A 22,041-nucleotide genomic window follows, 5' to 3' on the forward strand; every position below is an offset into this window, starting at 1 on the left:
TTTCTATGCAATGCGAATACTGCATTAGTAAATCACGGTTTTGCTGATATTCTAAGCATTACGGTAATGGTGTGCGAACAACTGAGTTCTTTCGGCCTTCGCTCAACACAAGGCAGCATCTCATGATTCATTCAGCCACACATAGACACCACAAGACGGGCTAGACAACAAACACTATCCGAGCCGGGAAATCAAGAGGCTGGGGGTCCAACTCAGAGGAGCAAGTGTCCCACTAGAAAGGCGGAACTAGCTATCTAGTCATGGCGGATGTTGGAGAGGTTTTGATGTCGGTTTTGTCCACAATTCGGGTTCCGAAGCCCGGGGACCGTGTCCACAAAGACGAATGCGCCTTGTCATTTTCCTCGCCGGTGAGCCATCTTTCTCTTTTTCAGATCAAAACGTTGACTAATAAACCATGATTTTCACTTCTCATTCCCCTCCACTCTGCCGTGTGTTTATATAATGTAAGGGGCTGTCAGGGCTGTCCTTCTTTAACGCACTGACTGCCTATATGTTCCTGTTTAGACCAACTAGCATGCTAGCGTCAAGCTAAGCTAATACTGCACTGTAATGGAAACTTAGCTGCTAAAGCTAGTTAGCTAGCCATGTCAGTGCAACTGCTGTCAAACTAGCTAGCAAGCTAACTGAGTCGCTTTATGGTCACAACTGTAGCAGGACTGGTAATATACTTTCTAAGTTTCATAGCATTTAATATTTCCAGCTTTTAGGTAACAGTGTTCCTGTTCTTTGATAACGTTAAACCCGCGTTGAGCCCAATTGCAAACGTTAGCAGGTTCAATTCACACACCTTTTATGTATTACTACATCAGCAGTATAATTTCACTTCAGTTTTACATTGTGTTGTTGTTTATGTTTTTCTATTTACATGCATGTAGGCCTGTGCATCTATTGGGTTACATGCAACATTCTCTGGAACATGTAGCTTATTGTATTTTATTTGACATGTATATTGTTTATTTTTCCTGCATTATTTGAACTTTGGTGTTTAAACATAATCTTTTACAATTCAATTTCTACTCTGCTTCTTCTTGCACTATTCATTTTACATCTGTTATTTGTCTTTATGTATATCATTTTGAATTATTGGAGGAGCCTGGGACTTTTCATTGGCATAACTGCATTGTACCTGCTGTGCATATGACTATAAAGCCTTTGAATCCTGAATCTCAATCTAGAGCTAGTTTTATAACATTTTGTGAATGATGTGCTGATGTGAGATGGGTAGGACATCCAAAAGTCCTTTATCTTTAACTTCCCAGCGTTGTTTCACAATGGAGAGACATAACGTCAGGTCGTGACTCGTAACTTTGCTTTGTTTGCAGGAAAGTGAAGGTGGCCTGTATGTGTGCATGAACAGTTTCCTTGGCTTTGGAGGCCAGTATGTGGACAGGCACCATGCCCGTACTGGCCAGAGGGCTTACTTCCACATCACCCGGACCCGCAAGGCTAAGGTGGATTTATTTTCATGTCCAGACCAGTTAATAGACCAGTCTATTGAACTCGAAACTTTTGACACCATCTCTTAACATGTCAAGTGAACTAACCTTGCACATGCTGATATCTTATTTTACTGTCACAGAAAGAAGATGACAGTAACTCTGGATCTGGACACCCCCCCAAGAAAAAGCCCACCAGACTGGCTATAGGTGAGTGCATGAGAGCAGTTTTACATAAACACAGGTAAATTAAATGTCTTTTTTTGTGACTGAGCTGTGTGTAACTATCATATTGTTTCTTGTCTGTCCAGGGATTGAAGGAGGGTTTGATGTGGAGCAGGAGCTTTACGAGGAGGATTATAAGGTGGTCATTTTACCTGATAGACAGGAAGTGACATCAGATGACCTTGCAACCATGCCTGACGTAGTGAGAGAGCGGGTAAGATATCTTGTGGTTTTTTTCTGGTAAGAGAATATCTTTATCAACCAGCTAGGGGGAAAAATAATCCTCTCTTTCATATCGATGTGCAATCGGTGTTGATAGTAATTGTAGTCGATTGACGCAAAAAAAAAGACCTGAGTCATGCTATGTTGACATAGAAAGCTCAGTTTGCAGCTGCAAAATGTGTCGTTAAATCTGCATCCAGCACAGTCAAGAACTACATCTGTTTTTGCTTGGATATGTGGTCTCCAGTAGGAGGCTAGGTAGTCAGGAGACGTGCATTTTCTAAACACATTACTCTTCCTTCCTCTTCGTACATGTAACCATCAGTGATCGAGTGGTTGGGAAGTTTTTTTACGAGCTATTAGTCAGGTCTAATGTCTTTCTGTTGACTGCCATCCCTCAAGGTGTCCCTGTCAATGGCGGGGATCATGTCTGCCGACTCAGTGTCTCATGCCTTACAAGTTCAGCAGTGGGATGGAGAGGTGAGACAGGAGTCAAGGCACGCCCCCGAACTGAAACAGCTTGACAATGGAGTCAAGATCCCACCCAGGTGAGGCGTTAGAGCTGTCTCTTTAAAACACCTACCATACAAATCCTCAGAATGGATTTTCTAAACAGGCTTTTTTTATTTCTATGCTGTAAATTGATGGGAGAATGTGCATACATGCAGATGCAGTAGAGCAGAACCAAATGTTCCCTTTGGATATGAAGCTTTTGCATTTAGTATCCATTATTGCATTAATATATTTTTGCGGTTGCAATATTTAGAATAGAGATAGCTGTTCTGTTTTATTAGTCCAAACCTGCCAGATCTTTAAAGCTGTGCACGATTCAAATGTTTACTCCACAAATCTTTTATTGATCATTCTGACCTCTGCCTTTTAATTTCCTAGTGGCTGGCATTGTGAGGTGTGTGACCTCGAGGAGAACATTTGGATGAACCTGACGGACGGCAAAATGCTTTGCGGCCGGAGGTATTTTGATGGCTCCGGGGGCAACAACCACGCCCTTCTCCACTTCCAGCAGACGGGATACCCAATTGCTGTCAAACTTGGCACCATCACTCCCGATGGAGCAGGTAAGCAGATAGCTCAATTAATTACTTTCTGTGGTTAAAAACTGTGAAAGCCCAACTCAATCTGAAAGACTCTCAAAACCTTCATCATGGAAAATGTCACTTCAATAAGGATGATAAATAGCTGCTCAGATAAAACCTGCCCACAGATGACACTTTGGCCCATTTATATGCTGGTGTGGGCCTGACTCTTCATTACTATTGCAAACTACACACTGTCTGATCATGTCTTATAAACCAGTTTGTTTGGGTTTACTTTGTCTCTCATTCCCCTGCTGGCCATTAAATCAGTGTGTTAAGACGCAGACACCGACATGCTGACTAAGATAGTACGGTTTCTGAGATTTCCCCCTTTTCTTACTTTTCCTCATTTAAACTCTAAACAATATATATTCTCAAAACAGCTTTTCTACTGAAGAAAAGGGATAATAAAATGAGACATTGGTCTAATACCACGGGCATTATAATGCAGATCTCTAGTGTTAACTACACCCTCTACAGTTTGTGTACTTGTCTTAAGCTTTGGCCTTCATTGTCCTTATTTGCCCCTCTGTTTGTGTATGTCCAGATGTGTACTCCTACGATGAGGATGACATGGTTCTGGATTCCAAGCTACCAGAGCACCTGGCTCACTTTGGCATCAACATGATGACCATGGAGAAGGTATGCTCTGTGTTTCTGATGTTTCTAGTGGGAGCAGACTTTCTTCTTTTCCCCCTCTCATTGATAATTGCAAATCTTACCATATACCAAACTGGTTTGCTTTACTCAACACAACAAGTTGCTTCAAGTTCTTGTAAACAGAAGTGTAGCTGAAACACTCCGCTTAACGATTTAGTTGGTACAAATTCAGATAGATTAGATTTTTTCTTGTACTGTTGGCAGACATCCAGACAGTATGGCTGGCTCTATAGAGGAGCCATTGATTATACAGTATTACTAAGGGGTTTAACATTCAGCTGCAGTGTTAGAGAGCCAATCACACTCTTATGTCACACAAATGTGTTCTACAGAAAAATCCTTATTGAATAATTTGCCAACTTGTTTATTTCCCTGTGATAATTTGTTAATGCCAGCACACTGTTGAAGGACACAATCTATACCTTTACATTACATAACATGAAGAGATTGTTAGAGCTGTGTTACTCTGACTATAACAAGTGTTCTCTAACTTTGACTGCATTATCATATCCGCCTACTTTCCTCCACACCTGTTTCTGCTCCGTTTCCCCGCTGCTGTATGTTTCTTTGCCACCTGCTTCTCTTCAGATGAAGAGTGCAGATTACACAGTTGTCTGCAATGTACCTCTCACTGTGCACTATAATGTTGTTTTTGTCTTGCTGATGTATTGCACACACATAATGATGTTGCCTAGACAGGGGGTGGAGGAACTGTGCTTCAATAGAGCATAAGTCAAAATGCAGCACTTTTTTTTTTTGTAGTTTCTTCCTTCCTAGAGGATGATGCAAAGCATAAGCTGTACCTTGATTTTAAAAGCCTTCTTTATTTATTCTTTTCTCCTGTGCAAAACATCCTTATCATTTATTCAACTTCATCTAGAATTTGCACTTCTTAAGTGGGCCCTATTATACCTTTTTACTCCTTTGTTTACTTCTGTAACATAGTGACAACACTACGTTACACTTGCGCTTCTATTGGCTAGCGCTCCAACACATGGTACGTGATAGGCTAAAGGGCGGGACATCACACATGAGGCAGTAAGAGAAAAATACAGAGCTTTTTGAACATTAAAGCATGGAGACATGTCACAGTAGAGGCACAAAATACTAATATGAACCAATCAATTAGCATAACATGGCCCCTACATTTTATTCTAGGCCTTTTTTTGTCAACAATATTGTATTTTGATAATACAGTGAGATCACAAACATTGGGTCTGCCTCATCTCCTCTCAGTCATGGACAAAGACAGACGTATTTAGTCATAGTCTTCATAAACGGTATTAGCACTGCTTGTCTCCTTCATCCTCTAATCACGTTGACTTCTCTGCCCTCAGACTGAGCGGACGATGACAGAGCTGGAGATCGCTGTGAACCAGCGCGTGGGGGAGTGGGAGGTGATCCAGGAGTCGGGGACCACCCTGCGGCCCCTGTTTGGCCCCGCTTTGACTGGCATGAAGAATCTGGGCAACAGCTGCTACCTCAACTCTGTCATGCAAGTGCTCTTCACCGTTCCAGACTTCCAGCAAAAGTGAGCCCCCTCTTTTACTCATAGCCCGCACCCTCCTGTTACCCCCAGCTGTCTTCTAAAAGACAATGGAAATTCTTTTGGCAAATTTCAATGAAGATAATATGGAAAACTATGTTTGAAGTTGGCTACTACAGCAGTAGAATTGTAATAATTATTCCTGATTTATTGAATAACAACACTGTCCAGCCTTATCTGTAAAGTACTGAACATAAAGATTTAGTTTCATATCCCTCTACTCATGCCTTCCAGGTATGTGTCTAACATCGACAAGATCATCAATGAAGCCCCAAGCGACCCCACGCAGGACTTTAAAACCCAAGTGTGAGTGTCCTCTGCTAGTGTGTGCTTCTCTTGTGATGACTAGCGCTTGTATTTGTTGTGGAATCCAGAAAGCTTGCCTCATTTGGAAAAGAAAAGGGACTGTGTTTGATGTAATATTACAAATTCCGAAGCGCTTTTGTTGCATATCTCCATTAGCACAATTTCTATGCTCATGCATTCAAGCACTCCTCCTGCGCTCTTTCCCATTTTGTCTTGAAAATGCTACCATCTTAGTCACAGTAGATGAAAGAAACCATCCACAGAAAGACACACACACACACACACACACACACACACACACACACACACACACACACACAAAAAGTGTGCCAGCTGTCAGCCACCAAGCTGATGGCAGATTCCTTCCCTGGCAGCTCCATATTTAAATGTGATTTCCCCCCCCCCCCCCCTGGCTTGAATTGAAATGTTCTATCAGCAGGATTTAGTCACACCTATTCTGACACTTGGCCACTTGTCATTTTAGCTCTACGTCACCGCAGGGGAAAAAGAGCTTTGCCTCTAACCGGCACCATCTAAACTGATAAGGCCTCTTTTTGTCGAAACAAAAGTGAAACCTTACTTTGTTGTTGTGTGTGTCCTAAACGACATGTTTTAACATTGCACAACTGTCAGATAAGACGATAACACTATATGTTACACTGTAATTTTGTGTTTTACTACAGAAATATATCAGATTTCATGTTGTTTTTGCCTAACAATCTCTGTACAAAAACGTTTACACCCCACAGAGATCTCCCTCCTGATTACACATTCCAACATGCTATTTGAAAGCCAAAATTGTAGGCCTTTATCCAAATCCTCCTCCTGTGTGTGTTGTTGGATGTGCAGTGTTGTCAGCTTTGTTTTCTTTTCCACAGAGCCAAACTCGGCTACGGTCTGTTGTCAGGAGACTATTCCAAACCAGCCCCAGACCCTGCAGATGAAAATGGGGCATCCGAACCCAGGGTAGGCAGAAACACAGTCACAGCAGATTCTTAGTTGTAACAGATGTGCATGGCTCGTTTGGGATTTTGTCTCAGAAAGTGAGAATGACATCGACCTAATTTAAGCCCTCACCCTCGACAAATCTAACGGTGTTATCTTTGCAGGGAGACCAAATCGGCATAGCACCACGAATGTTCAAAGCGCTTGTTGGGCGAGGCCACCCAGAGTTCTCCACCAACCGGCAGCAGGATGCGCAGGAATTTCTATTGCACTTCATAAACATGGTGGAGGTAAACTAACACTCCCACCCCGCTTCTCGTTTTTGTCACCAGCTGTTCTCTGACATTGGCATTTCCTTTCACCCACAGAGGAACTGTCGCACTGGGTCCAACCCGTCTGAAGCCTTCCGGTTCCTGGTGGAGGAGAGGATTGTGTGTCAGCAGTCGCAGAAAGCCAAGTACACGCAGCGGGTGGATTACATGGTCCAGCTGCCGGTGCAGATGGACCAGGCTACCAACACAGGTGAGGGGATGCACTGACAGTAAGCTAGAGAAGACTCACATCTGATCCACTCCGAATTTTGAAAAGAAGTTCGAATTTTATGTGAAAGGTGAACATTTTGAAAATAAGTAAAATTATGAAGAAATAGTTGGACATTTTCAAAATCGACATTTAGAAATCAAATTCAGAATTTAGAAAAAATAAGATCATTTTTTATTTGTTTTTAAAGATATTTCTTTGCGGGCTTTTTGCCTTTAATCGGATAGGACAGTGGGAGAGTGACAGAAAGTGGGAGAGAGCGTCGGGGTGGGATCCGGAAAGGACCATGGGTCCGGGAATCGAACCCGGCGTACGGTGCAGTACCCCAGCCATTGCGCCACGGCCGGGGCCAAAAGTGATGCATTTTGAAGAAATTGTCGGACCATCCAAAAAAGTCCCGAAATTTGACAAAAAATAGAAGTTGAAAAAGAAAATCATAGGCAAAAAAATCGGGATTAAAAAAAGTGAATTTTCAAAGAGATTATTAGGGCCACACGGAGAAGGAGTTGAGAGTAATTGAAAAATAGTGGGACATTTTAAAGGGAATTCATAGATAGTCAGAGATTTGAGAAAAAGTGATAACTTTGAAAATATTGGAACATTTAAAAGTAAAAAAACCAGACATTTGACTTTTGAAAGATCTTGAGTTTACAAATACTTTCAGAAACAATATTGGTTTGATATTATCATTACAGTGTGTGCGAGTTCCTTTTTTTTCTCAACCATGTGCATATTTGTCCAACAGAAGAGCTTCAGGAGGCAGAGCGCCGGCGTGAGGAGGGGGACACCTCGGCCCCCACGGTGCGAGCACAGATCCCCTTCGCAGCCTGCATGGCGGCGCTGAGTGAACCCGAGGTCCTCACAGACTTCTGGAGCTCAGCCGTGCAGTCCAAGACTACTGCCACCAAGTATGCAGAGACACATCCTCACAAACTGAACGAGATGAAACCGATCTGAAGAAGTTAACACCAGCGTTTGTCTCATTTAACAGAACGACCCGCTTTGCCTCTTTCCCCGACCACCTGGTCATCCAGATCAAGAAGTTTACCTTCGGCCTGGACTGGGTGCCCAAGAAACTGGGTGAGCAAAGACATTATGAAAGGATTGTGTTAAGATGAGTGTTTTCCTCCCTCCACACAGTTTGTATTTGTAAATTGGAAATCCACTTATCTCACATTAGCAGATAGTTTTACTGAAGGAACTTCGAACCTGCTGTCACTCATGCAGCAAAAATGTTGTGCAGGCTCAGTTGTCTTTTATAGCGGGGCAAAATACTTTCTGTCTGATTGACTGGTTAGTGACGGTTTCTGTAGGTTATCACAACAAGTGTGTTTTGCCTCTCATGAGTAAGGCTTATGGGTGTGTTGAGTGTGGAGACTTTTTCAAAACAGGTTTGGATTACTTCCTGTTGCAACTACACAGGCACACGGCAAATGAGTTCACTTCCAGAGCAATGTTTAGGCACACATAAAAGTTGAATCGTACTTATCGTAACAGTTTTTACTCCATTTAATACAAAGTGCTTTTATGTAGTTTGGTGGGATAGAAAACAGCTGTGTTTCTGTCTTGTGGAAAATCTAAAAAAGTGTGATTGTTTGTCTCTAGTCTGTTGCTTCTGCATATGTTACTACTGCTGCTGCTGCTGCTGCTGCTGCTGCTACTGCTGCTACTACTACTGCTACTGCTAATACTACTACTACTACTGCTACTACTACTGCTACTACTGCTACTACTACTACTACTACTACTGCTACTGCTACTACTGCTACTGCTACTACTACTACTGCTGCTACTGCTACTACTACTACTACTACTGCTACTACTGCTGCTACTACTACTACTACTACTACTACTACTGCTACTGCTACTGCTACTGCTACTACTACTACTACTACTACTACTGCTACTACTACTACTGCTGCTGCTGCTACTACTACTACTACTACTGCTACTACTGCTGCTACTACTACTACTACTACTACTACTACTACTACTACTGCTAATACTGCTACTACTACTGCTACTACTACTACTACTGCTACTACTACTACTACTACTACTACTACTACTGCTACTGCTACTGCTACTACTACTACTACTACTACTGCTACTGCTACTACTACTACTACTGCTACTGCTACTACTAATACTGCTACTACTACTACTACTACTACTGCTACTGCTACTACTTCTTCTTTCAATATTATTTTGACGGGTATAGAGGCTGAGTCTGACTGCCCATGGCCAAAGTAATAAACAAACTTGCCCTAAGTAGAAATAAAAGCACACTAGCTAATTAAAGTAGTCTGGTAAAAGTTTTTAATCCCTAAACATAAGTCAAATCAGAAATGGTTGAAATGTTGGATCTCATGAGGCAGAAAACAATCCTATGCAGCCACCACTAGAATCTAATTCCGGTGTATTATTAATGACATTGGTGTAGCCTAATCTTTATCTGTAAATGTGCAGAAATACCTGGTTTAGAAATGCCTATGAGACATCCCGAAAAAGCTGTTGATTTGAATTCAATGTTATTCCGTAGAGCCGTGCTATGGGCTGAAGTACCAGCTTCTCAGAGGACATTTGAACATTTCTCTACTCTTGTCCCTTTTGAGCCTCCACTGGGACACCCTGTTGTATAATACACCTCTAATGATGGAGTGTGTTTACCAAACCAGCGGACGACGGGTTATCGATGTTTGTTTTTCCGTGCAGACGTGAGCATTGACGTTCCCGACACTCTGGACCTGAGCGCGCTGCGAGCCACCGGCCAGCAGCCGGGGGAGGAGCTTCTTCCAGAGGTGGCCCCACCCCCACTCATGACCCCAGATGTGGAGGTTAAAGGTATCCTGGGTTTCCATGGCAACGAGGAGGACGACTCTCTCTACTCCCCACTGCTGTGTTAGTCTGTCTGTCGTTTCTGCTCTTCTCCCCCCTCCTCTCATTTGTCCTCCCTTGTTTCCTCCTTTTTCTGTTTCCTCCCGTCCTTCTGTTGCCACGTTTTTGTTATCATTTATTTATTTTACATCATGTCACGAGATTTAAAGTTATTCTCATTTATGTTTTGTTGAATATGAGTTGATTTTCTGTACGTTATTTCATTATTCAGCCTTTTATCAGCGTCCTTTTTGAAAGTTTGTCTCAAAATGGCAAAGGACAAGTTGTTTTATTGGATCATTATGTAGTAAATGCTGACTGCACAAAGTAATGGTTATAAAATCATGGCTCCATCTGTGGGAGAGTGCTTCCCTGTAAGCCACACTTCACTATGCAATTTCATCTGCCTCCGGAGACGATCTCACAGGGAAATCGAGGCTCAAATGACTGCAAAACACAATGCAGTGTATCCTCTGCGGGGTTGCAGTATCTGTTCCAGTGAGAGTTACTAGCTCTACTCCAAATGTCGCTGTCATACTAAGTTTGAGTTTCGGTGGTGTCATTATGGAGTCATTTGCATAGAGCTAAGTAGTTGTGCCCGTTGCAGCACACAAGGAGAGGCAGTCCACTTGGTAAAAGAGCGGTGGACAATTGCCCTGAGCTGTATTGGGAATTAATTACAATATAATACACTTCATCGCTTTTTCCTGGCGGTCTGAAAAGGGCTTTACATTTGCTGCCAGGAGTAGCCTTTGAGGAAATCGGAAACGTTTTTGTGAAACACTCGGAAAGTTTCAAAGTTATCAGTTGCCATTTATTCAGGAAGTCCTCAGGGTACAAACAAGGAACAACAATGATTTCCACAAAAAGTCATTTAACCCTTTCCTCTCCACACATCCAGCTCCAGTCCTCGATGACTCCACTGTGTCCCAGCTTTGTGAAATGGGATTCCCCCTGGAGGCCTGCAGGAAAGCCGTGTACTACACTGGGAACACTGGAATCGATGCTGCCATGAACTGGATCATGGGCCACATGGATGACCCAGGTGTGCAGAGCAGAGGGAATTCACCAGAAAATCATCCATCAGTCTGATCGCTCCTCTCACTCTCACTTCTCTCTCTGATTTGCCGCAGACTTCGCCTCCCCCCTGGTGATGCCGGGCTGTAGCTCCGGCGCCGGGACCACGCCCACAGAGAGCCTCTCTGAGGAGCACCTGGCCACCATCGTGTCCATGGGCTTCAGCCGAGACCAGGCGACCAAAGCACTCCGAGCCACGGTGAGAATCACTATCCTTCAGATAGAGAGCGGGACTGGACTAAACTGATATCCCACTACTGGATAATACTTACTAATTGTTGGCCTAATGCCTTTACACAAAAGTATGGCTTTCAGCTCTAACTGAAGCTACTACAGAGGGGTTTTTGGGAGGATAATTAGGGTCAGGTTAAGTTTCCCACTTATTAACAACACCATTACGTTTAAATTTGGTAAAAGCAGCGGGTACTGGTTTGTGTGACCTTTTAACTCCATTAAATGACTGAGATAAGCCTTTTCTTTCTGCCATTATTGGCCTCAGTGTCATGTTGAGGCAGAGACACACTTTGGCATCCTGGCTCTTTTTATTCTATGATTACAGTTTCATTAGCGTTGCATCATTATGAGATTATCCAACATGTTGGTCCTTTTTATAGAAGCAAATTTAATAGTATTTTAAATGATCAGCTAATCTAGAAGTTGTCCATTTGTTAAAGGCTTCTAATACAGTTTAAAATATTATGGTGCTCCAGATAAGTCCCTCTCTACACATCGTAATTAACAGACTTAATAAAGGATAATAGTTTGTTCGCAAAAATCCCAACATGACCATTTAAATGTTTTCCAATGCCCCAAATGGTATTGTAATTGCCATATTAGTCAGAATGAAGTTAATTCAAATTGTATTTTTTTATTCAGGCCTAGCAGCTACCACATAATGCCGTGTAGGAAATGAGTGTCATCCATCTGATAGCGGTGTCTGTAAAATCCACTTTTCCAAGAGCTTCTTTTCCACCAAAAGCTCGATTTCGTTTTGACATTTTGATGATGTTTCTTCCTCTAACGTGTGTTTGTCTCGCAGAGTAACGTCCTGGACCGGGCGGTGGACTGGATATTCTCCCACCTGGATGACCTGGAGTCGATGGACGTGTCTGAAGGCGGTCGCTCAGCCGCAGAGAGCGAGGGCGGCAGGGAAGCCCCGCCCGGCCCCCGGGTCAGAGACGGAGAAGGAAGTGAGTCCTGACAGAGGAGGCGCTTACAATCACCCCTAGACTGAAACAGTGGTGCAGTGATGATGTCGTTTTAAAAGCTGTCCTGGAAGTCAGCATCACCAGGGCTCCCAATGGGATTTTACCATTGAATTTTCAGCTAACGTTAGGCTATATACAAGCTACATCACAGTCCCATGACCTGTTGTCACCATCGCTCAGCTAAATGCGGCTAATGTTCAGCGGGATGAAGTTTAGTAGTCTCATTTACACCATCCTTTTTATGACTCATAGCGTTTCACACTGTGAGTCATTTCCAAGTTCAAGGACTCATTCCTGCACCACTCTATTGTGTTCAGAATCCTGAAATGCAGATAGCAGCGACACACAATCATCCTAAATTTAAAGACTTGTGATCTGTCATCCGTTATGGTGTAATTGTTATTGAATTAATGGTCTCTCGCTCTCGCTCTCTCTCTCTCTCTCCCTCTTTCCCTCTTTCTCTCTCCTTTATCCAGAGTATGAGCTGTTTGCGTTCATCAGTCACATGGGGACGAGCACAATGTGCGGCCACTACGTCTGTCACATCAAGAAGGATCAGCAGTAAGTGTTTCTTTCCCCGTGTGCTGCTATTTTGACTATTTCAAGGGCTCAATGTCATTTACAAGTCAAAAAGCCAGGATAAGTTACAGTATCATAGCTTATATGCTTACTGTTCTCAATCAGAAGTTAATTTATTCATTAAATGTTGTAAAACAATGTTAATCAAAGTATTCTACAGTGGCTCAGCAGGGGGCACCATACTCCAGGTCTGGTCTGAACAATAACAGCTGCTGATGTGAGCACTGGGGCTTAAATTGTGCAATCAGTACTAACCAAATGTTACTTTAGACGTGTTTTCATTGAACTGTGTCACGTAATATAGGCGCCTCTCAAGGTAGATATATAAAATACAGACAACAAAACAGCTCTTCATTACCATGGCTGAAGAAAACCACGGATAAATAAGTGCAAATGTAAAATAAATAGTCTCAAATGAGAATAAAAATAATGATAATTACCTTATCTTAGTTGGTGGATGCTTCTTAAACAAATAAAGAACCTGAGTTAACATAAAAAGCGAATCTGAGGAAAGCAGATGTCACATGAAGTGTTTTTAAAATATTCTCTGTGGACACATGATCAAATCCAAAGCCTTTCAGATACTCTTTGTGAGCTAAGCGATCTCTCTGCTCCTCAGGTGGGTGATCTTCAACGATCAGAAGGTCTGCGCCTCAGAGAAACCTCCCAAAGACCTGGGGTACCTCTACTTCTACCGGAGGGCGTCCGAATGAGAGGAAGAGGAGCGGTTCCACTCGCTGAAGAAGGAGTTATGTGGGCGTTAACACAAACACACGATTAGTCACACCCCACCAAGCTCTTACTGGCATGCTTCACAACTGACAAACGTGTAAATAAATCCCTCAGAGTGCATAATACAGTTAAATTAAATCGTGCGGATGTACAGATGAGGACGTTTTTCCTTTTGATCCTTCGATATCAAGCTAAGGGCCGGTTCAGTGGAGCAGATTCAGGGGTTACCTGGGTGACAATGCTGAGTAGAAACACCTGACATCAGTGGAAACGCTATTAACGCTCAGCCATTGTTCCCAGATGGTTTAGAGAACCTGCTTCCTGGTACAAGCTTCCCAACATCAGAGGGTTGATAACTCCATTCCCTCTTTGCTTAACTATCTCCGTAATGTCCTGATTTACACTGCCGCTTCCTGCCCCCTGATCTTCATCTTTTTTTATTGGACCGTTGCATTTTGGCGTCAGCAGTAAAACACTGACTCCTCCTCCTCCTGTTTCAGTGAGTTAAAAAACAAAGAGCTAAAGAACCACCATGAGAGGAAATGTCAGTGAATAAATAACAGCTCTAATGTGCGTTACAAAAAAAGTCAAATAAAAAAATTCAAATCTCCAAATCAACTGTTTTTTCTTTAAGACGTTTAGGAGAGGGCGCTCTCTGAGTGATTTCTGTTTTTACTTTGCAAACAAATCCTTTGTTACTTCTGCTGTGACAAATAAAGAATTGTCTTTCTGTCATCCTGCCTTTCTTCTTCTTGGAGGAGTCGTCGTGGAGTGTGTTTACCGCCACAGTCTGAGGTTTTCTTCTTACGTCTGTGAGGAAATGTTTGTACTTCTCTTTTGATTTTAACCAGATGATTAAGTATCGTTCACATTTTCTGTCAGATCACGATACTTTATTAAACCAGTTAGAAACTTGATCTCATGACAGTCGCTCCGTTATTAGGATACAATTAAATAAATACAAAAAAAAAGCATTTAATATAAACATTAGAAGTTACTGTAAAAAGTTGCATACAAAATAATACAATGAATTATATAAACAGAAGTAAAACTAAGAAAGTGCAATTTATTGAACTACCATTGTCCTCACCACTTTTGGAAATGGTCAATTTAGTCCCCACCGCTTTGCGTTAGGGTGATTTGTTCAAAAGGTTCTGAAAATATAGAGAGCATGTACGATGACTGTTCACACGGTTGATATTAGATATAATTGCGTAGAGAATGGTAAAGTCATTGTGACATTTTCTGCACAGGAGTATTAGCATATGTATATCTGTGTTGTTTGGGGGGCTCTCACAATGCAGTTGTGTATCAGTATTGAGTTCTATACCATTAGTGTCACCGCCTTTATTGTTTACTTTATCTGAAGAATGTGTGTCTTCAGGCCGCCTCAGCTGCGTGGTACAGGATTCGAGGTCTAGTTTTTTGAGAGCACAGACATGAAGAGCCAATCCACAGAGAGCTGGGGTTGACGTTGGCCTAAAACTTCTCAAACTGCACATTTCTCTTCACACGTCTTCCGCTCTCTACGGGTTTTTGCAACCTCCTGCTTTGGTTTTCCCGTCGAAGGGAAGCACAGGAGTTAAAATTTGAGGTAAGGTCGATCAAAAAATCGAGTTTTATTGAGTCAAATGTAATTCAAATGTATTAATGGGACTGTTCTGAAAACGCAATACTTTTTGTTAATGTGGTGAAAGTTTAGCTTTACGGTGGATTTTAATTGCCAGTATGTTTATTGACCATTTCATAGTTTGCTAATTTCACCTGTATCTCTTAAATCATTTTTTATAATTGTTTTGAAATTATAAGGTGTATTCGATTCGAAACAGGAAATGCACGTAACCGTGATGCAAGTAGTGTGAATAGTCAAGGTCAAACTGATTCAAGGGCAAAATATTCTGTATGATTGCAATGTGTATAACAGTTGTTCAGTCAGTGAGGAGAAACATATTGATGATGCTTTTTAGATTCCCTTTAATGCAGGTGAAGTGTTTAATCACTTCTTCTCTTGGCAGATTGTCATTTCTCCGGCTGTCTGAAGTAAATGAAATGAAAAGATGTAACTTGTGACTTTAAAATGAAAAATGGATCCGAAAATGTAGATTTTTCCTGGATTTATAAACATTTTAAAAGCAAAAATTAAACCCTTTATCTCGGAAGGTACGATCTCAGATACTTTTGGTCCGCAGCGAAGCTCCTTGACATGCATTATTGAAAGCGTTAATTAACTGCAAAAGAGCTCAACATATGCTGGAGTTTTCCCACTGACATTTGTTTCAGTGTTTTACTATGCAAGTCAGTAAAGTAAGTATAAATGTTTAATTCAACAGAATGAGAGAGGAAGGAAGTCGAGAGCTCGCTCTGTGGTTAGGGATCACATGTTTTTCTTCTCAAACAGAAGCCGTGTGTGTGTCGGTCTCAAACCTGGAAATTTTCCACATTATGAAGCAATGCAACAAATCTGACTTTCATTTGCTTTTTTCCCCTTAGGTTCAACACTCAGAATGAAGACAATCGTTTGGTTTGGGCTCGGTGAGTGAAAATACGTCTCCTAGTAAAACATCTTTTTAAAATAATCCATTAAAATGAAGGAATAAGTGAATATCTCAAACCCTGACGTTGTGACTCTGACATGCATTTAATTTACACCACTGTTTCCCCTTTCTCATAAATCTCTGTTCATAGTATATTTTCTATTTTGAACCAACGTTTAAGCTCATTTGAATAATATTTTGGCACCATTTTGTCCTTTTTTAGAGGTGATTTTCAATTTGGAATGTTTCTGCATCATTTTCCATTACATGGCACTAAGCTGAAGCTTTTATCCAAAGCAAATTACAATAAGTACGTATATAAAACATGAACTCTCTCTGAAATTCTAGATGTTTTAGTGTTAGAAAAGTCTCTGTTGTATGGGATGACTTCTTACGTTCTGATTTTCTGAGTATCCTGATTATTGAAACTCAAGCCGGTGTCGAGTGAGACAGTTCGTTATATTTATTGTAATTACTTTCTGTTTAGTGTTTCGTCTCCTTTGATCGGGTTTGTAGCATCTCTCCCATCTCCATTTTATCTTATGATTGGACTGTGTGTGTGTGTGTGTGTGTGTGTGTGTGTGTGTGTGTGTGTGTGTGTGTGTGTGTGTGTCTCTCTCTCTCTCTGCAGTGCTGTGCGCACTCCGCGCCGTGGGCAAAGTGATCATCAGTAACCCGGGGCAGAAGGTCACCATCGAGTGTGGGATCGAACCCTTCAACGACTACGTGGGGTGGCATCACGGGACGGAGATAATATTTAGCAGTCCTAAGAGAAGAGGCACCCCGCGCAAAGGTAGAAATAGACAGACTTAAGACAACTGTATTAATTAAAACATCGAAAGAAGAAACGGTAGCTGAATGCTGATGTACTTTAATGCTGCTTCATAATTAATATTTCCTTTTTACTCCACTGCATTTATTTATAACTGTAGTTTACAATAAAAGATTACAATAAAACTTCCTTCAAACCCATAAATATTTAAAGATAGGTCTGCTTTAATCTACCGTAACATTAAAGGGATGTAGAAAATACTGCATTGTGTGTTTTCATTTTCTACTACTTTGTAGTCCAGAGTGTACATTTGACTTCACTGCATGTATTTGATAACTTTAGTAATTTTGCAGATTTAGATTAATAATACAAATAACAATCAAATAAATAAGATAAGAATAATAATTCATGGTATTTAAGTGCTCAAAAAACGTAAGACTGTATTACATACCATAATATTACATTTATTAGACGTGTAATACGTTTGAACAACACCCACGATTAAGGCCTCCATTCATATTTAAAGGAATTCAAACGAGCCTTATCTTAAACCAGCTCTAAGATTAAATGAATGAATGAAGACATTTCTTTTTCTCTTTCCTTTTTGGTGCTTTAAGTGTCATTTAATGATAATACTTTACTGTCACTTCAGTCAGATTTTGAATATAATGCATGATCTCTAAATCCTTTCTTTACCACTGCGTACAGCACAAGATGTGTTTTTCAAATTGTTGTTGTCGCTGATTAACTTTATTTCCTCATCAGGCAAATCTGATATAGTGTCGAGATCGAGGCAATCGGGAGAAAAAAATCTGCAGATCACAAACTTGAAGGTAGAAGACGCCGGAAAGTTCACTTGCGAAGTAGACCATAAACGTCAAGAACACACACTGCTTGTGGTCTCAGGTGAGCAGGAAGAAATAATGCATTTGCAAATACATCTTGGCATTGGATATAATACGTGTGAGGGGAGTTTACCTCTACGACCAGGATTCTTTTAATACAGTTTTAAAAAAATCAAGTACAAAAATGAATATTGCACCGAAAGTTTATCATTAAAGGATCCCTTTCATGTTCCTTCTCAGGATCATATCTGTGTTTTCTCCCTCTCCTGGGACATGTCTCCATGCTCTAATGTTCAGAAAGCTCTTTATGTTTCTCATACTGCCTGTGCTGCAGCACCTCTTCTCACCCTCTGTCTGAAACCAGAGCCCAGTCTGCTCTGATTGGTTAGCTGGCCGGCTCTGTTGTGATTGGTCAACCCCCAAAAGATGTCCCGCCCCTTAGCCTATCACGTACAATGTGTTGGAGCGCTAGCCAATACACAGTGATGTCACTATGTTACCGAGGTAAACAAAGGAGTCCAATGGAGGAGTTTAAGGCAGGGGGGGGCGAGTGTGTGGGAGAGAAACTTTGCAGACCATTGACATGCACAAAATAAAGCCTATATAACCCATTACAGGGAAGAGAAAATCCACAAAAAGCAAAATGAGAAAAAATAAAATGCTTTTTGAACTTTGAGACATGGAAACATGAAACAGTAGAGACACAAAATACAAATATGACTCTGGAAAATGAGCATAATATGTCCTCTGCCTTTATCCCCTTATTATTGGATTAATAATTCTAATGCAATAACCAAATAACTACTTTAACTTATCCTCAGGGGAAACATTTTCATTTTGCTTTACTGTCGTGTCATAAGGGTAGGTGAAGCATGTGGGCCCGGTAATTGTATCAAAGGTGCTTGATAAACAAGGGTGAGGTAGTCCTCTTTGTAATTCTCCCTGTGTCTCTATGTCAGTCTCGGCCCTCCCCTCCAGTGTACTCCAGGTGGGAAATGAGGCTAGGCTGCTGTGTCGGTGCGGAGATCTGAACTCAAACATGGAGTGGAAGGGTCCAAACGGACAAACACACACTGACATCGCTAGCCTTAAACCTGTAGCCCTCTCTGACGCTGGGACCTGGGAGTGTAAGATAACCCATGAAGAGGGGGTGCACACTGAGAGCCTCGTGATCACAGTTAAAGGTGGGTCGCTGGCTTTGTCCCCTCCTCGCATATCCAACCAAACACTGGGGGAAATAACGTGCTGTTCCTTTGCTTTCAGATCCCAAAGTAGCTACTCCAGCTCCTACCCAGGGCCCAGGGGGCGACCGGAAGTCAACACCCACCAAAGGTGCGTCTTCTGGGTAAACCTTCTGGACTACAAGCACACACATTAACCAAAGTGATTCTCTGCCCAGTTGACTGTGTTTAAAAGTCCAAATTCATTCACTGCCTGTGACTGGAGTCTCCAAAAAATGCTAGCATGACAGCTCTGGGTACCAACAACAGCCAATAGTTTATACTGATCGTTTTCTGGGGAGGGGCTTTAGATTTCGGCCTGAATGGAGGGGCTTTCAGTGTGGCCTACTTTTGCAACTTTTAGAGCTAGTGCTGCTAGCCACTTGACGGGAAAAAGGGTTGCAACACTAGGCAGGGTTTGAAAATGAAAAGATCTACTGTCCTAGCTTCTCAAGACTACCAACCCTTGCTTAAACCAACACTGATTTCTGTCAAACTTTTATCTTTCATATAACTTAAATTAAAATGGTAGCAGAGCATCTGAATCAATGTTTCATTCTACACAAATAGGACATGCTTTTTCCTTCAAGCTCTTACAATTCTATTTCTTTGTATACATTTCTGTTACCAGTGTCTGATCCAAACAACGTTCCCCTATCTCCGTTCGACCCCGCTCTGCTGCTGGGGCTCAGCTGGTGGGTGTGGGTTGCAATCGGCGTGGGCTCCCTGATCGTGTTGCTCCTGGTGGGCTTTGTCACTGTCTTGTACAATCGGATCAAAAGAAGGAGGGTGAGTGAAGACAATCATCCAGGGAATCTTCTCTAGTGAAAAGAGTGGTGGTATTAAAGGTATTCGAATAGAAACCTTTAAGAAGTACACTCCTGAATTCTTGATTTAATTATGTTTAGAGGTTCACTGTTTGTTTTTTTAATACTGTTAATAAACCTGGGGTTATCAGGTCACCCTCTTGCAAAAAAAACCCTCCCGGATCCAGGAAGTCACTCCTCCCAATAACTCTGTACAACTCACCTCTGGCTGGCAGAGAACTCACTGCTCCATAGTTTCTCTTGGACTTCTCACTGTATATCTTACATCTAATTTAATAGGCCCTTCTTGCACTCTAAATGTCAATAACATCCCACTTTAATATTGTGTTAGCTGCAATTTAGCCCGTCAATAGTGTTTCATGTGTCTCTTTCTTCACGGTCATCTTTTATATGTTCACTCTTTTAGGTCTTTTTTACTTTTATTTTGAGATATCCATTTTGTATGATTGTTTATTTTATCTTTTTTATTTCTAATTCTGTGCGATACTTGTTTGACATGCTTCTGCATCAAAAGAAATCCCAATTTGGGATCAATAAAGTATATCTTATCTTATTAGCGTGCATCTTTGTAGATTTAGATCCTGAGGTGGGATGAAGGAGGATGTATAACAGAGACAAACAACTCAAATTAAAATGTGATTTTCTTTTTTTTGCTACAGAGACGATATCGAGATATGAAAAATTGCCGCCTGCCACTGCAGCCCAAGCAGTACTGCAAGTGTGAGCGGTAAATGTTCTTAACCAGTTTTCTATCTACAGTCAAAAACAAATTACTTTATCCCCCCCTCTCTCTCTCCAGTAATCTCTGTTCCCTCTACAGATTCTCTCTAATAGACTCTATTCACTTTACATTAACGACTGTTTGACCTTCATTTCTCTGTGCCTTTTTAACGGAGTGCCTTTTCATTATTGTGTCGTAATTAGTGTGAAAACTTCTCCTCTCTCCTCTCTTTATCGCAGGCCAGCAGCTGCAGCAAAACCACAGCAAGGACGCCGGAGAGACAAGCCGACGCCACCCCCCCTGCAGGCACCGCTAGTGTAGGGACATGAAAGGCAGATGGAAGAAAAAGGCGAAGAAGTGAGAGCAAGGGGAAGAGAAGAACAGATAGAGATAAGCAGCGAGTGAAAGAGAACCCCAGTCTGAATATGGCATGAATGTAAATGGGCTTTTGAATGCTGAGATGAAAATGTAATGATGTGACTTGAGTTTCTTCACCAAATATAATCAGTGAAGTGAATGCAAATGGACCCCTCCACTGCAGGGACTTGTTTTGGACTCTTATGCAGCACATTAACATGTTAGATAATGTCCTTGAATGAATGAAGTTTCCCTTCTTGTGATTCTGTGTATTTGATATATACTGTTCGTCTCTGTTTCTGTAGTTTGTAAATAAATAAAGATTAGACTTTATACTTCTCTGTGTTTTTCTCCACCGACAATAAACGATAAGAACTCCCCATTGTAAAATGTCCAGTATATCGGACCGAGGAGGCTTTTCCATTTATCAGTTAGATAAAATCACAAACACCTGAAAGGGCGTTCTGTCCCGTGAATCCCCGGCGCATTTAAAACAGTGTGGGTAATGCAGACAGTGCCAACGCAACCTACTTTATAACCAGACGTAGGCAAGTGTATTTATATAGCACCTTTCAACACCAGACAATTCAAAGTGCTTTACAAACATGAAAGACATGAAGAGCATTTAGAAACAGGTCAGCAGAACCGTTTTATAAAATGGCAATGAAAAGCAGATGCTAACAAACCAAAAGGGCTTCAAAATAATAAGTGTCAGGGTTATACCTTCTCAAAAATAACAGCAAACATTAGCTTTACTTATTTATTCCCTTCATGCGTTAAACTGTGTCTTCGTTGCTTGAGTGGATCTGAATTCCCCAAAACTGGTGCAGCACCAAGTAATGAAACACCTGTTTCACCACCAGCGACATACATACCTGCACACATTTATACATATCTGTACTCCACATTTGTACTGTGCGTATTGAGGGGTGAAGACAGTCGATTGTTAAGAAACTTTGCATTTTGTGACATAAACCCACGTATCAAAACTTCTGTACATTGTCTACATAGTGAGGTAACGAGCCACCGTATCCTTCTAGTTTCTGGATCACATTTTTTATTTGGCAAGACTGCCATGTTACGTTCATGCCAATAAAGCGTATTGAATTTAATTGACTTTAGGTGTGTGTGTGTGTGTGTGTGTGTGTGTGTGTGTGTGTGTGTGTGTGTGTGTGTGTGTGTGTGTGTGTGTGTGTGTGTGTGTGTGTGTGTGTGTGTGTGTGTGTGTGTGTGTGTGTGTGTGTGTGTGTGTGTGTGTGTGTGTGTGTGTGTGTGTGTGTGTGTGTGTGTGTGTGTG

General features: G+C 41.6%; 2 protein-coding genes across 3 annotated transcripts; both read left to right on the top strand.

The window, feature by feature from the left end:
• Positions 1–82: 82 nt before the first annotated feature.
• On the top strand, positions 83–14,203 carry usp5 (ubiquitin specific peptidase 5 (isopeptidase T)). Of its 2 annotated transcripts, none has more exons than XM_063878275.1 (20): positions 83–368; positions 1,344–1,472; positions 1,601–1,667; positions 1,769–1,896; positions 2,307–2,452; positions 2,796–2,980; positions 3,546–3,640; positions 4,996–5,189; positions 5,439–5,510; positions 6,389–6,476; positions 6,620–6,745; positions 6,824–6,977; positions 7,741–7,903; positions 7,987–8,075; positions 9,711–9,896; positions 10,774–10,917; positions 11,006–11,148; positions 11,989–12,139; positions 12,634–12,718; positions 13,356–14,203. In XM_063878275.1, the coding sequence occupies exons 1-20, from the start codon at positions 261–263 to the stop codon at positions 13,447–13,449; spliced, it is 2,547 nt and encodes an 848-aa protein (XP_063734345.1). In that variant the 5' UTR covers positions 83–260; the 3' UTR covers positions 13,450–14,203. The 2 variants fall into 2 exon arrangements, with proteins under 2 accessions (XP_063734345.1, XP_063734346.1); XM_063878276.1 differs by having other exon boundaries at positions 9,711–9,839.
• Positions 14,204–14,840: 637 nt separating this feature from the next.
• On the top strand, positions 14,841–21,077 carry cd4-2.2 (CD4-2 molecule, tandem duplicate 2). Its single transcript, XM_063878381.1, has 9 exons — positions 14,841–15,062; positions 15,959–16,000; positions 16,634–16,795; positions 17,540–17,680; positions 18,579–18,803; positions 18,883–18,951; positions 19,471–19,628; positions 20,326–20,393; positions 20,627–21,077. Exons 2-9 carry the CDS (start codon positions 15,973–15,975, stop codon positions 20,706–20,708), a joined length of 933 nt encoding a protein of 310 aa, XP_063734451.1. The 5' UTR covers positions 14,841–15,062; positions 15,959–15,972; the 3' UTR covers positions 20,709–21,077.
• Positions 21,078–22,041: the final 964 nt, after the last annotated feature.

This window comes from Eleginops maclovinus, chromosome 3 (genome assembly GCF_036324505.1).
Source record: "Eleginops maclovinus isolate JMC-PN-2008 ecotype Puerto Natales chromosome 3, JC_Emac_rtc_rv5, whole genome shotgun sequence".
NCBI classification, from domain to species: Eukaryota; Metazoa; Chordata; class Actinopteri; order Perciformes; family Eleginopidae; genus Eleginops; species Eleginops maclovinus.

Bases quoted from the DNA above. Each gene is read 5' to 3' on its own strand.
- cd4-2.2 (XM_063878381.1), top strand. From the start codon at position 15,973: ATGAAGACAATCGTTTGGTTTGGGCTCG. The intron at 16,001-16,633 runs GTGAGTGAAAAT...CTCTCTCTGCAG, and splicing joins AATCGTTTGGTTTGGGCTCG to TGCTGTGCGCACTCCGCGCC. The intron at 18,804-18,882 runs GTGGGTCGCTGG...CTTTGCTTTCAG, and splicing joins CCTCGTGATCACAGTTAAAG to ATCCCAAAGTAGCTACTCCA.
- usp5 (XM_063878275.1), top strand. From the start codon at position 261: ATGGCGGATGTTGGAGAGGTTTTGATGTCGGTTTTGTCCACAATTCGG. The intron at 6,746-6,823 runs GTAAACTAACAC...TTTCACCCACAG, and splicing joins ACTTCATAAACATGGTGGAG to AGGAACTGTCGCACTGGGTC. The intron at 10,918-11,005 runs GTGTGCAGAGCA...GATTTGCCGCAG, and splicing joins GGGCCACATGGATGACCCAG to ACTTCGCCTCCCCCCTGGTG.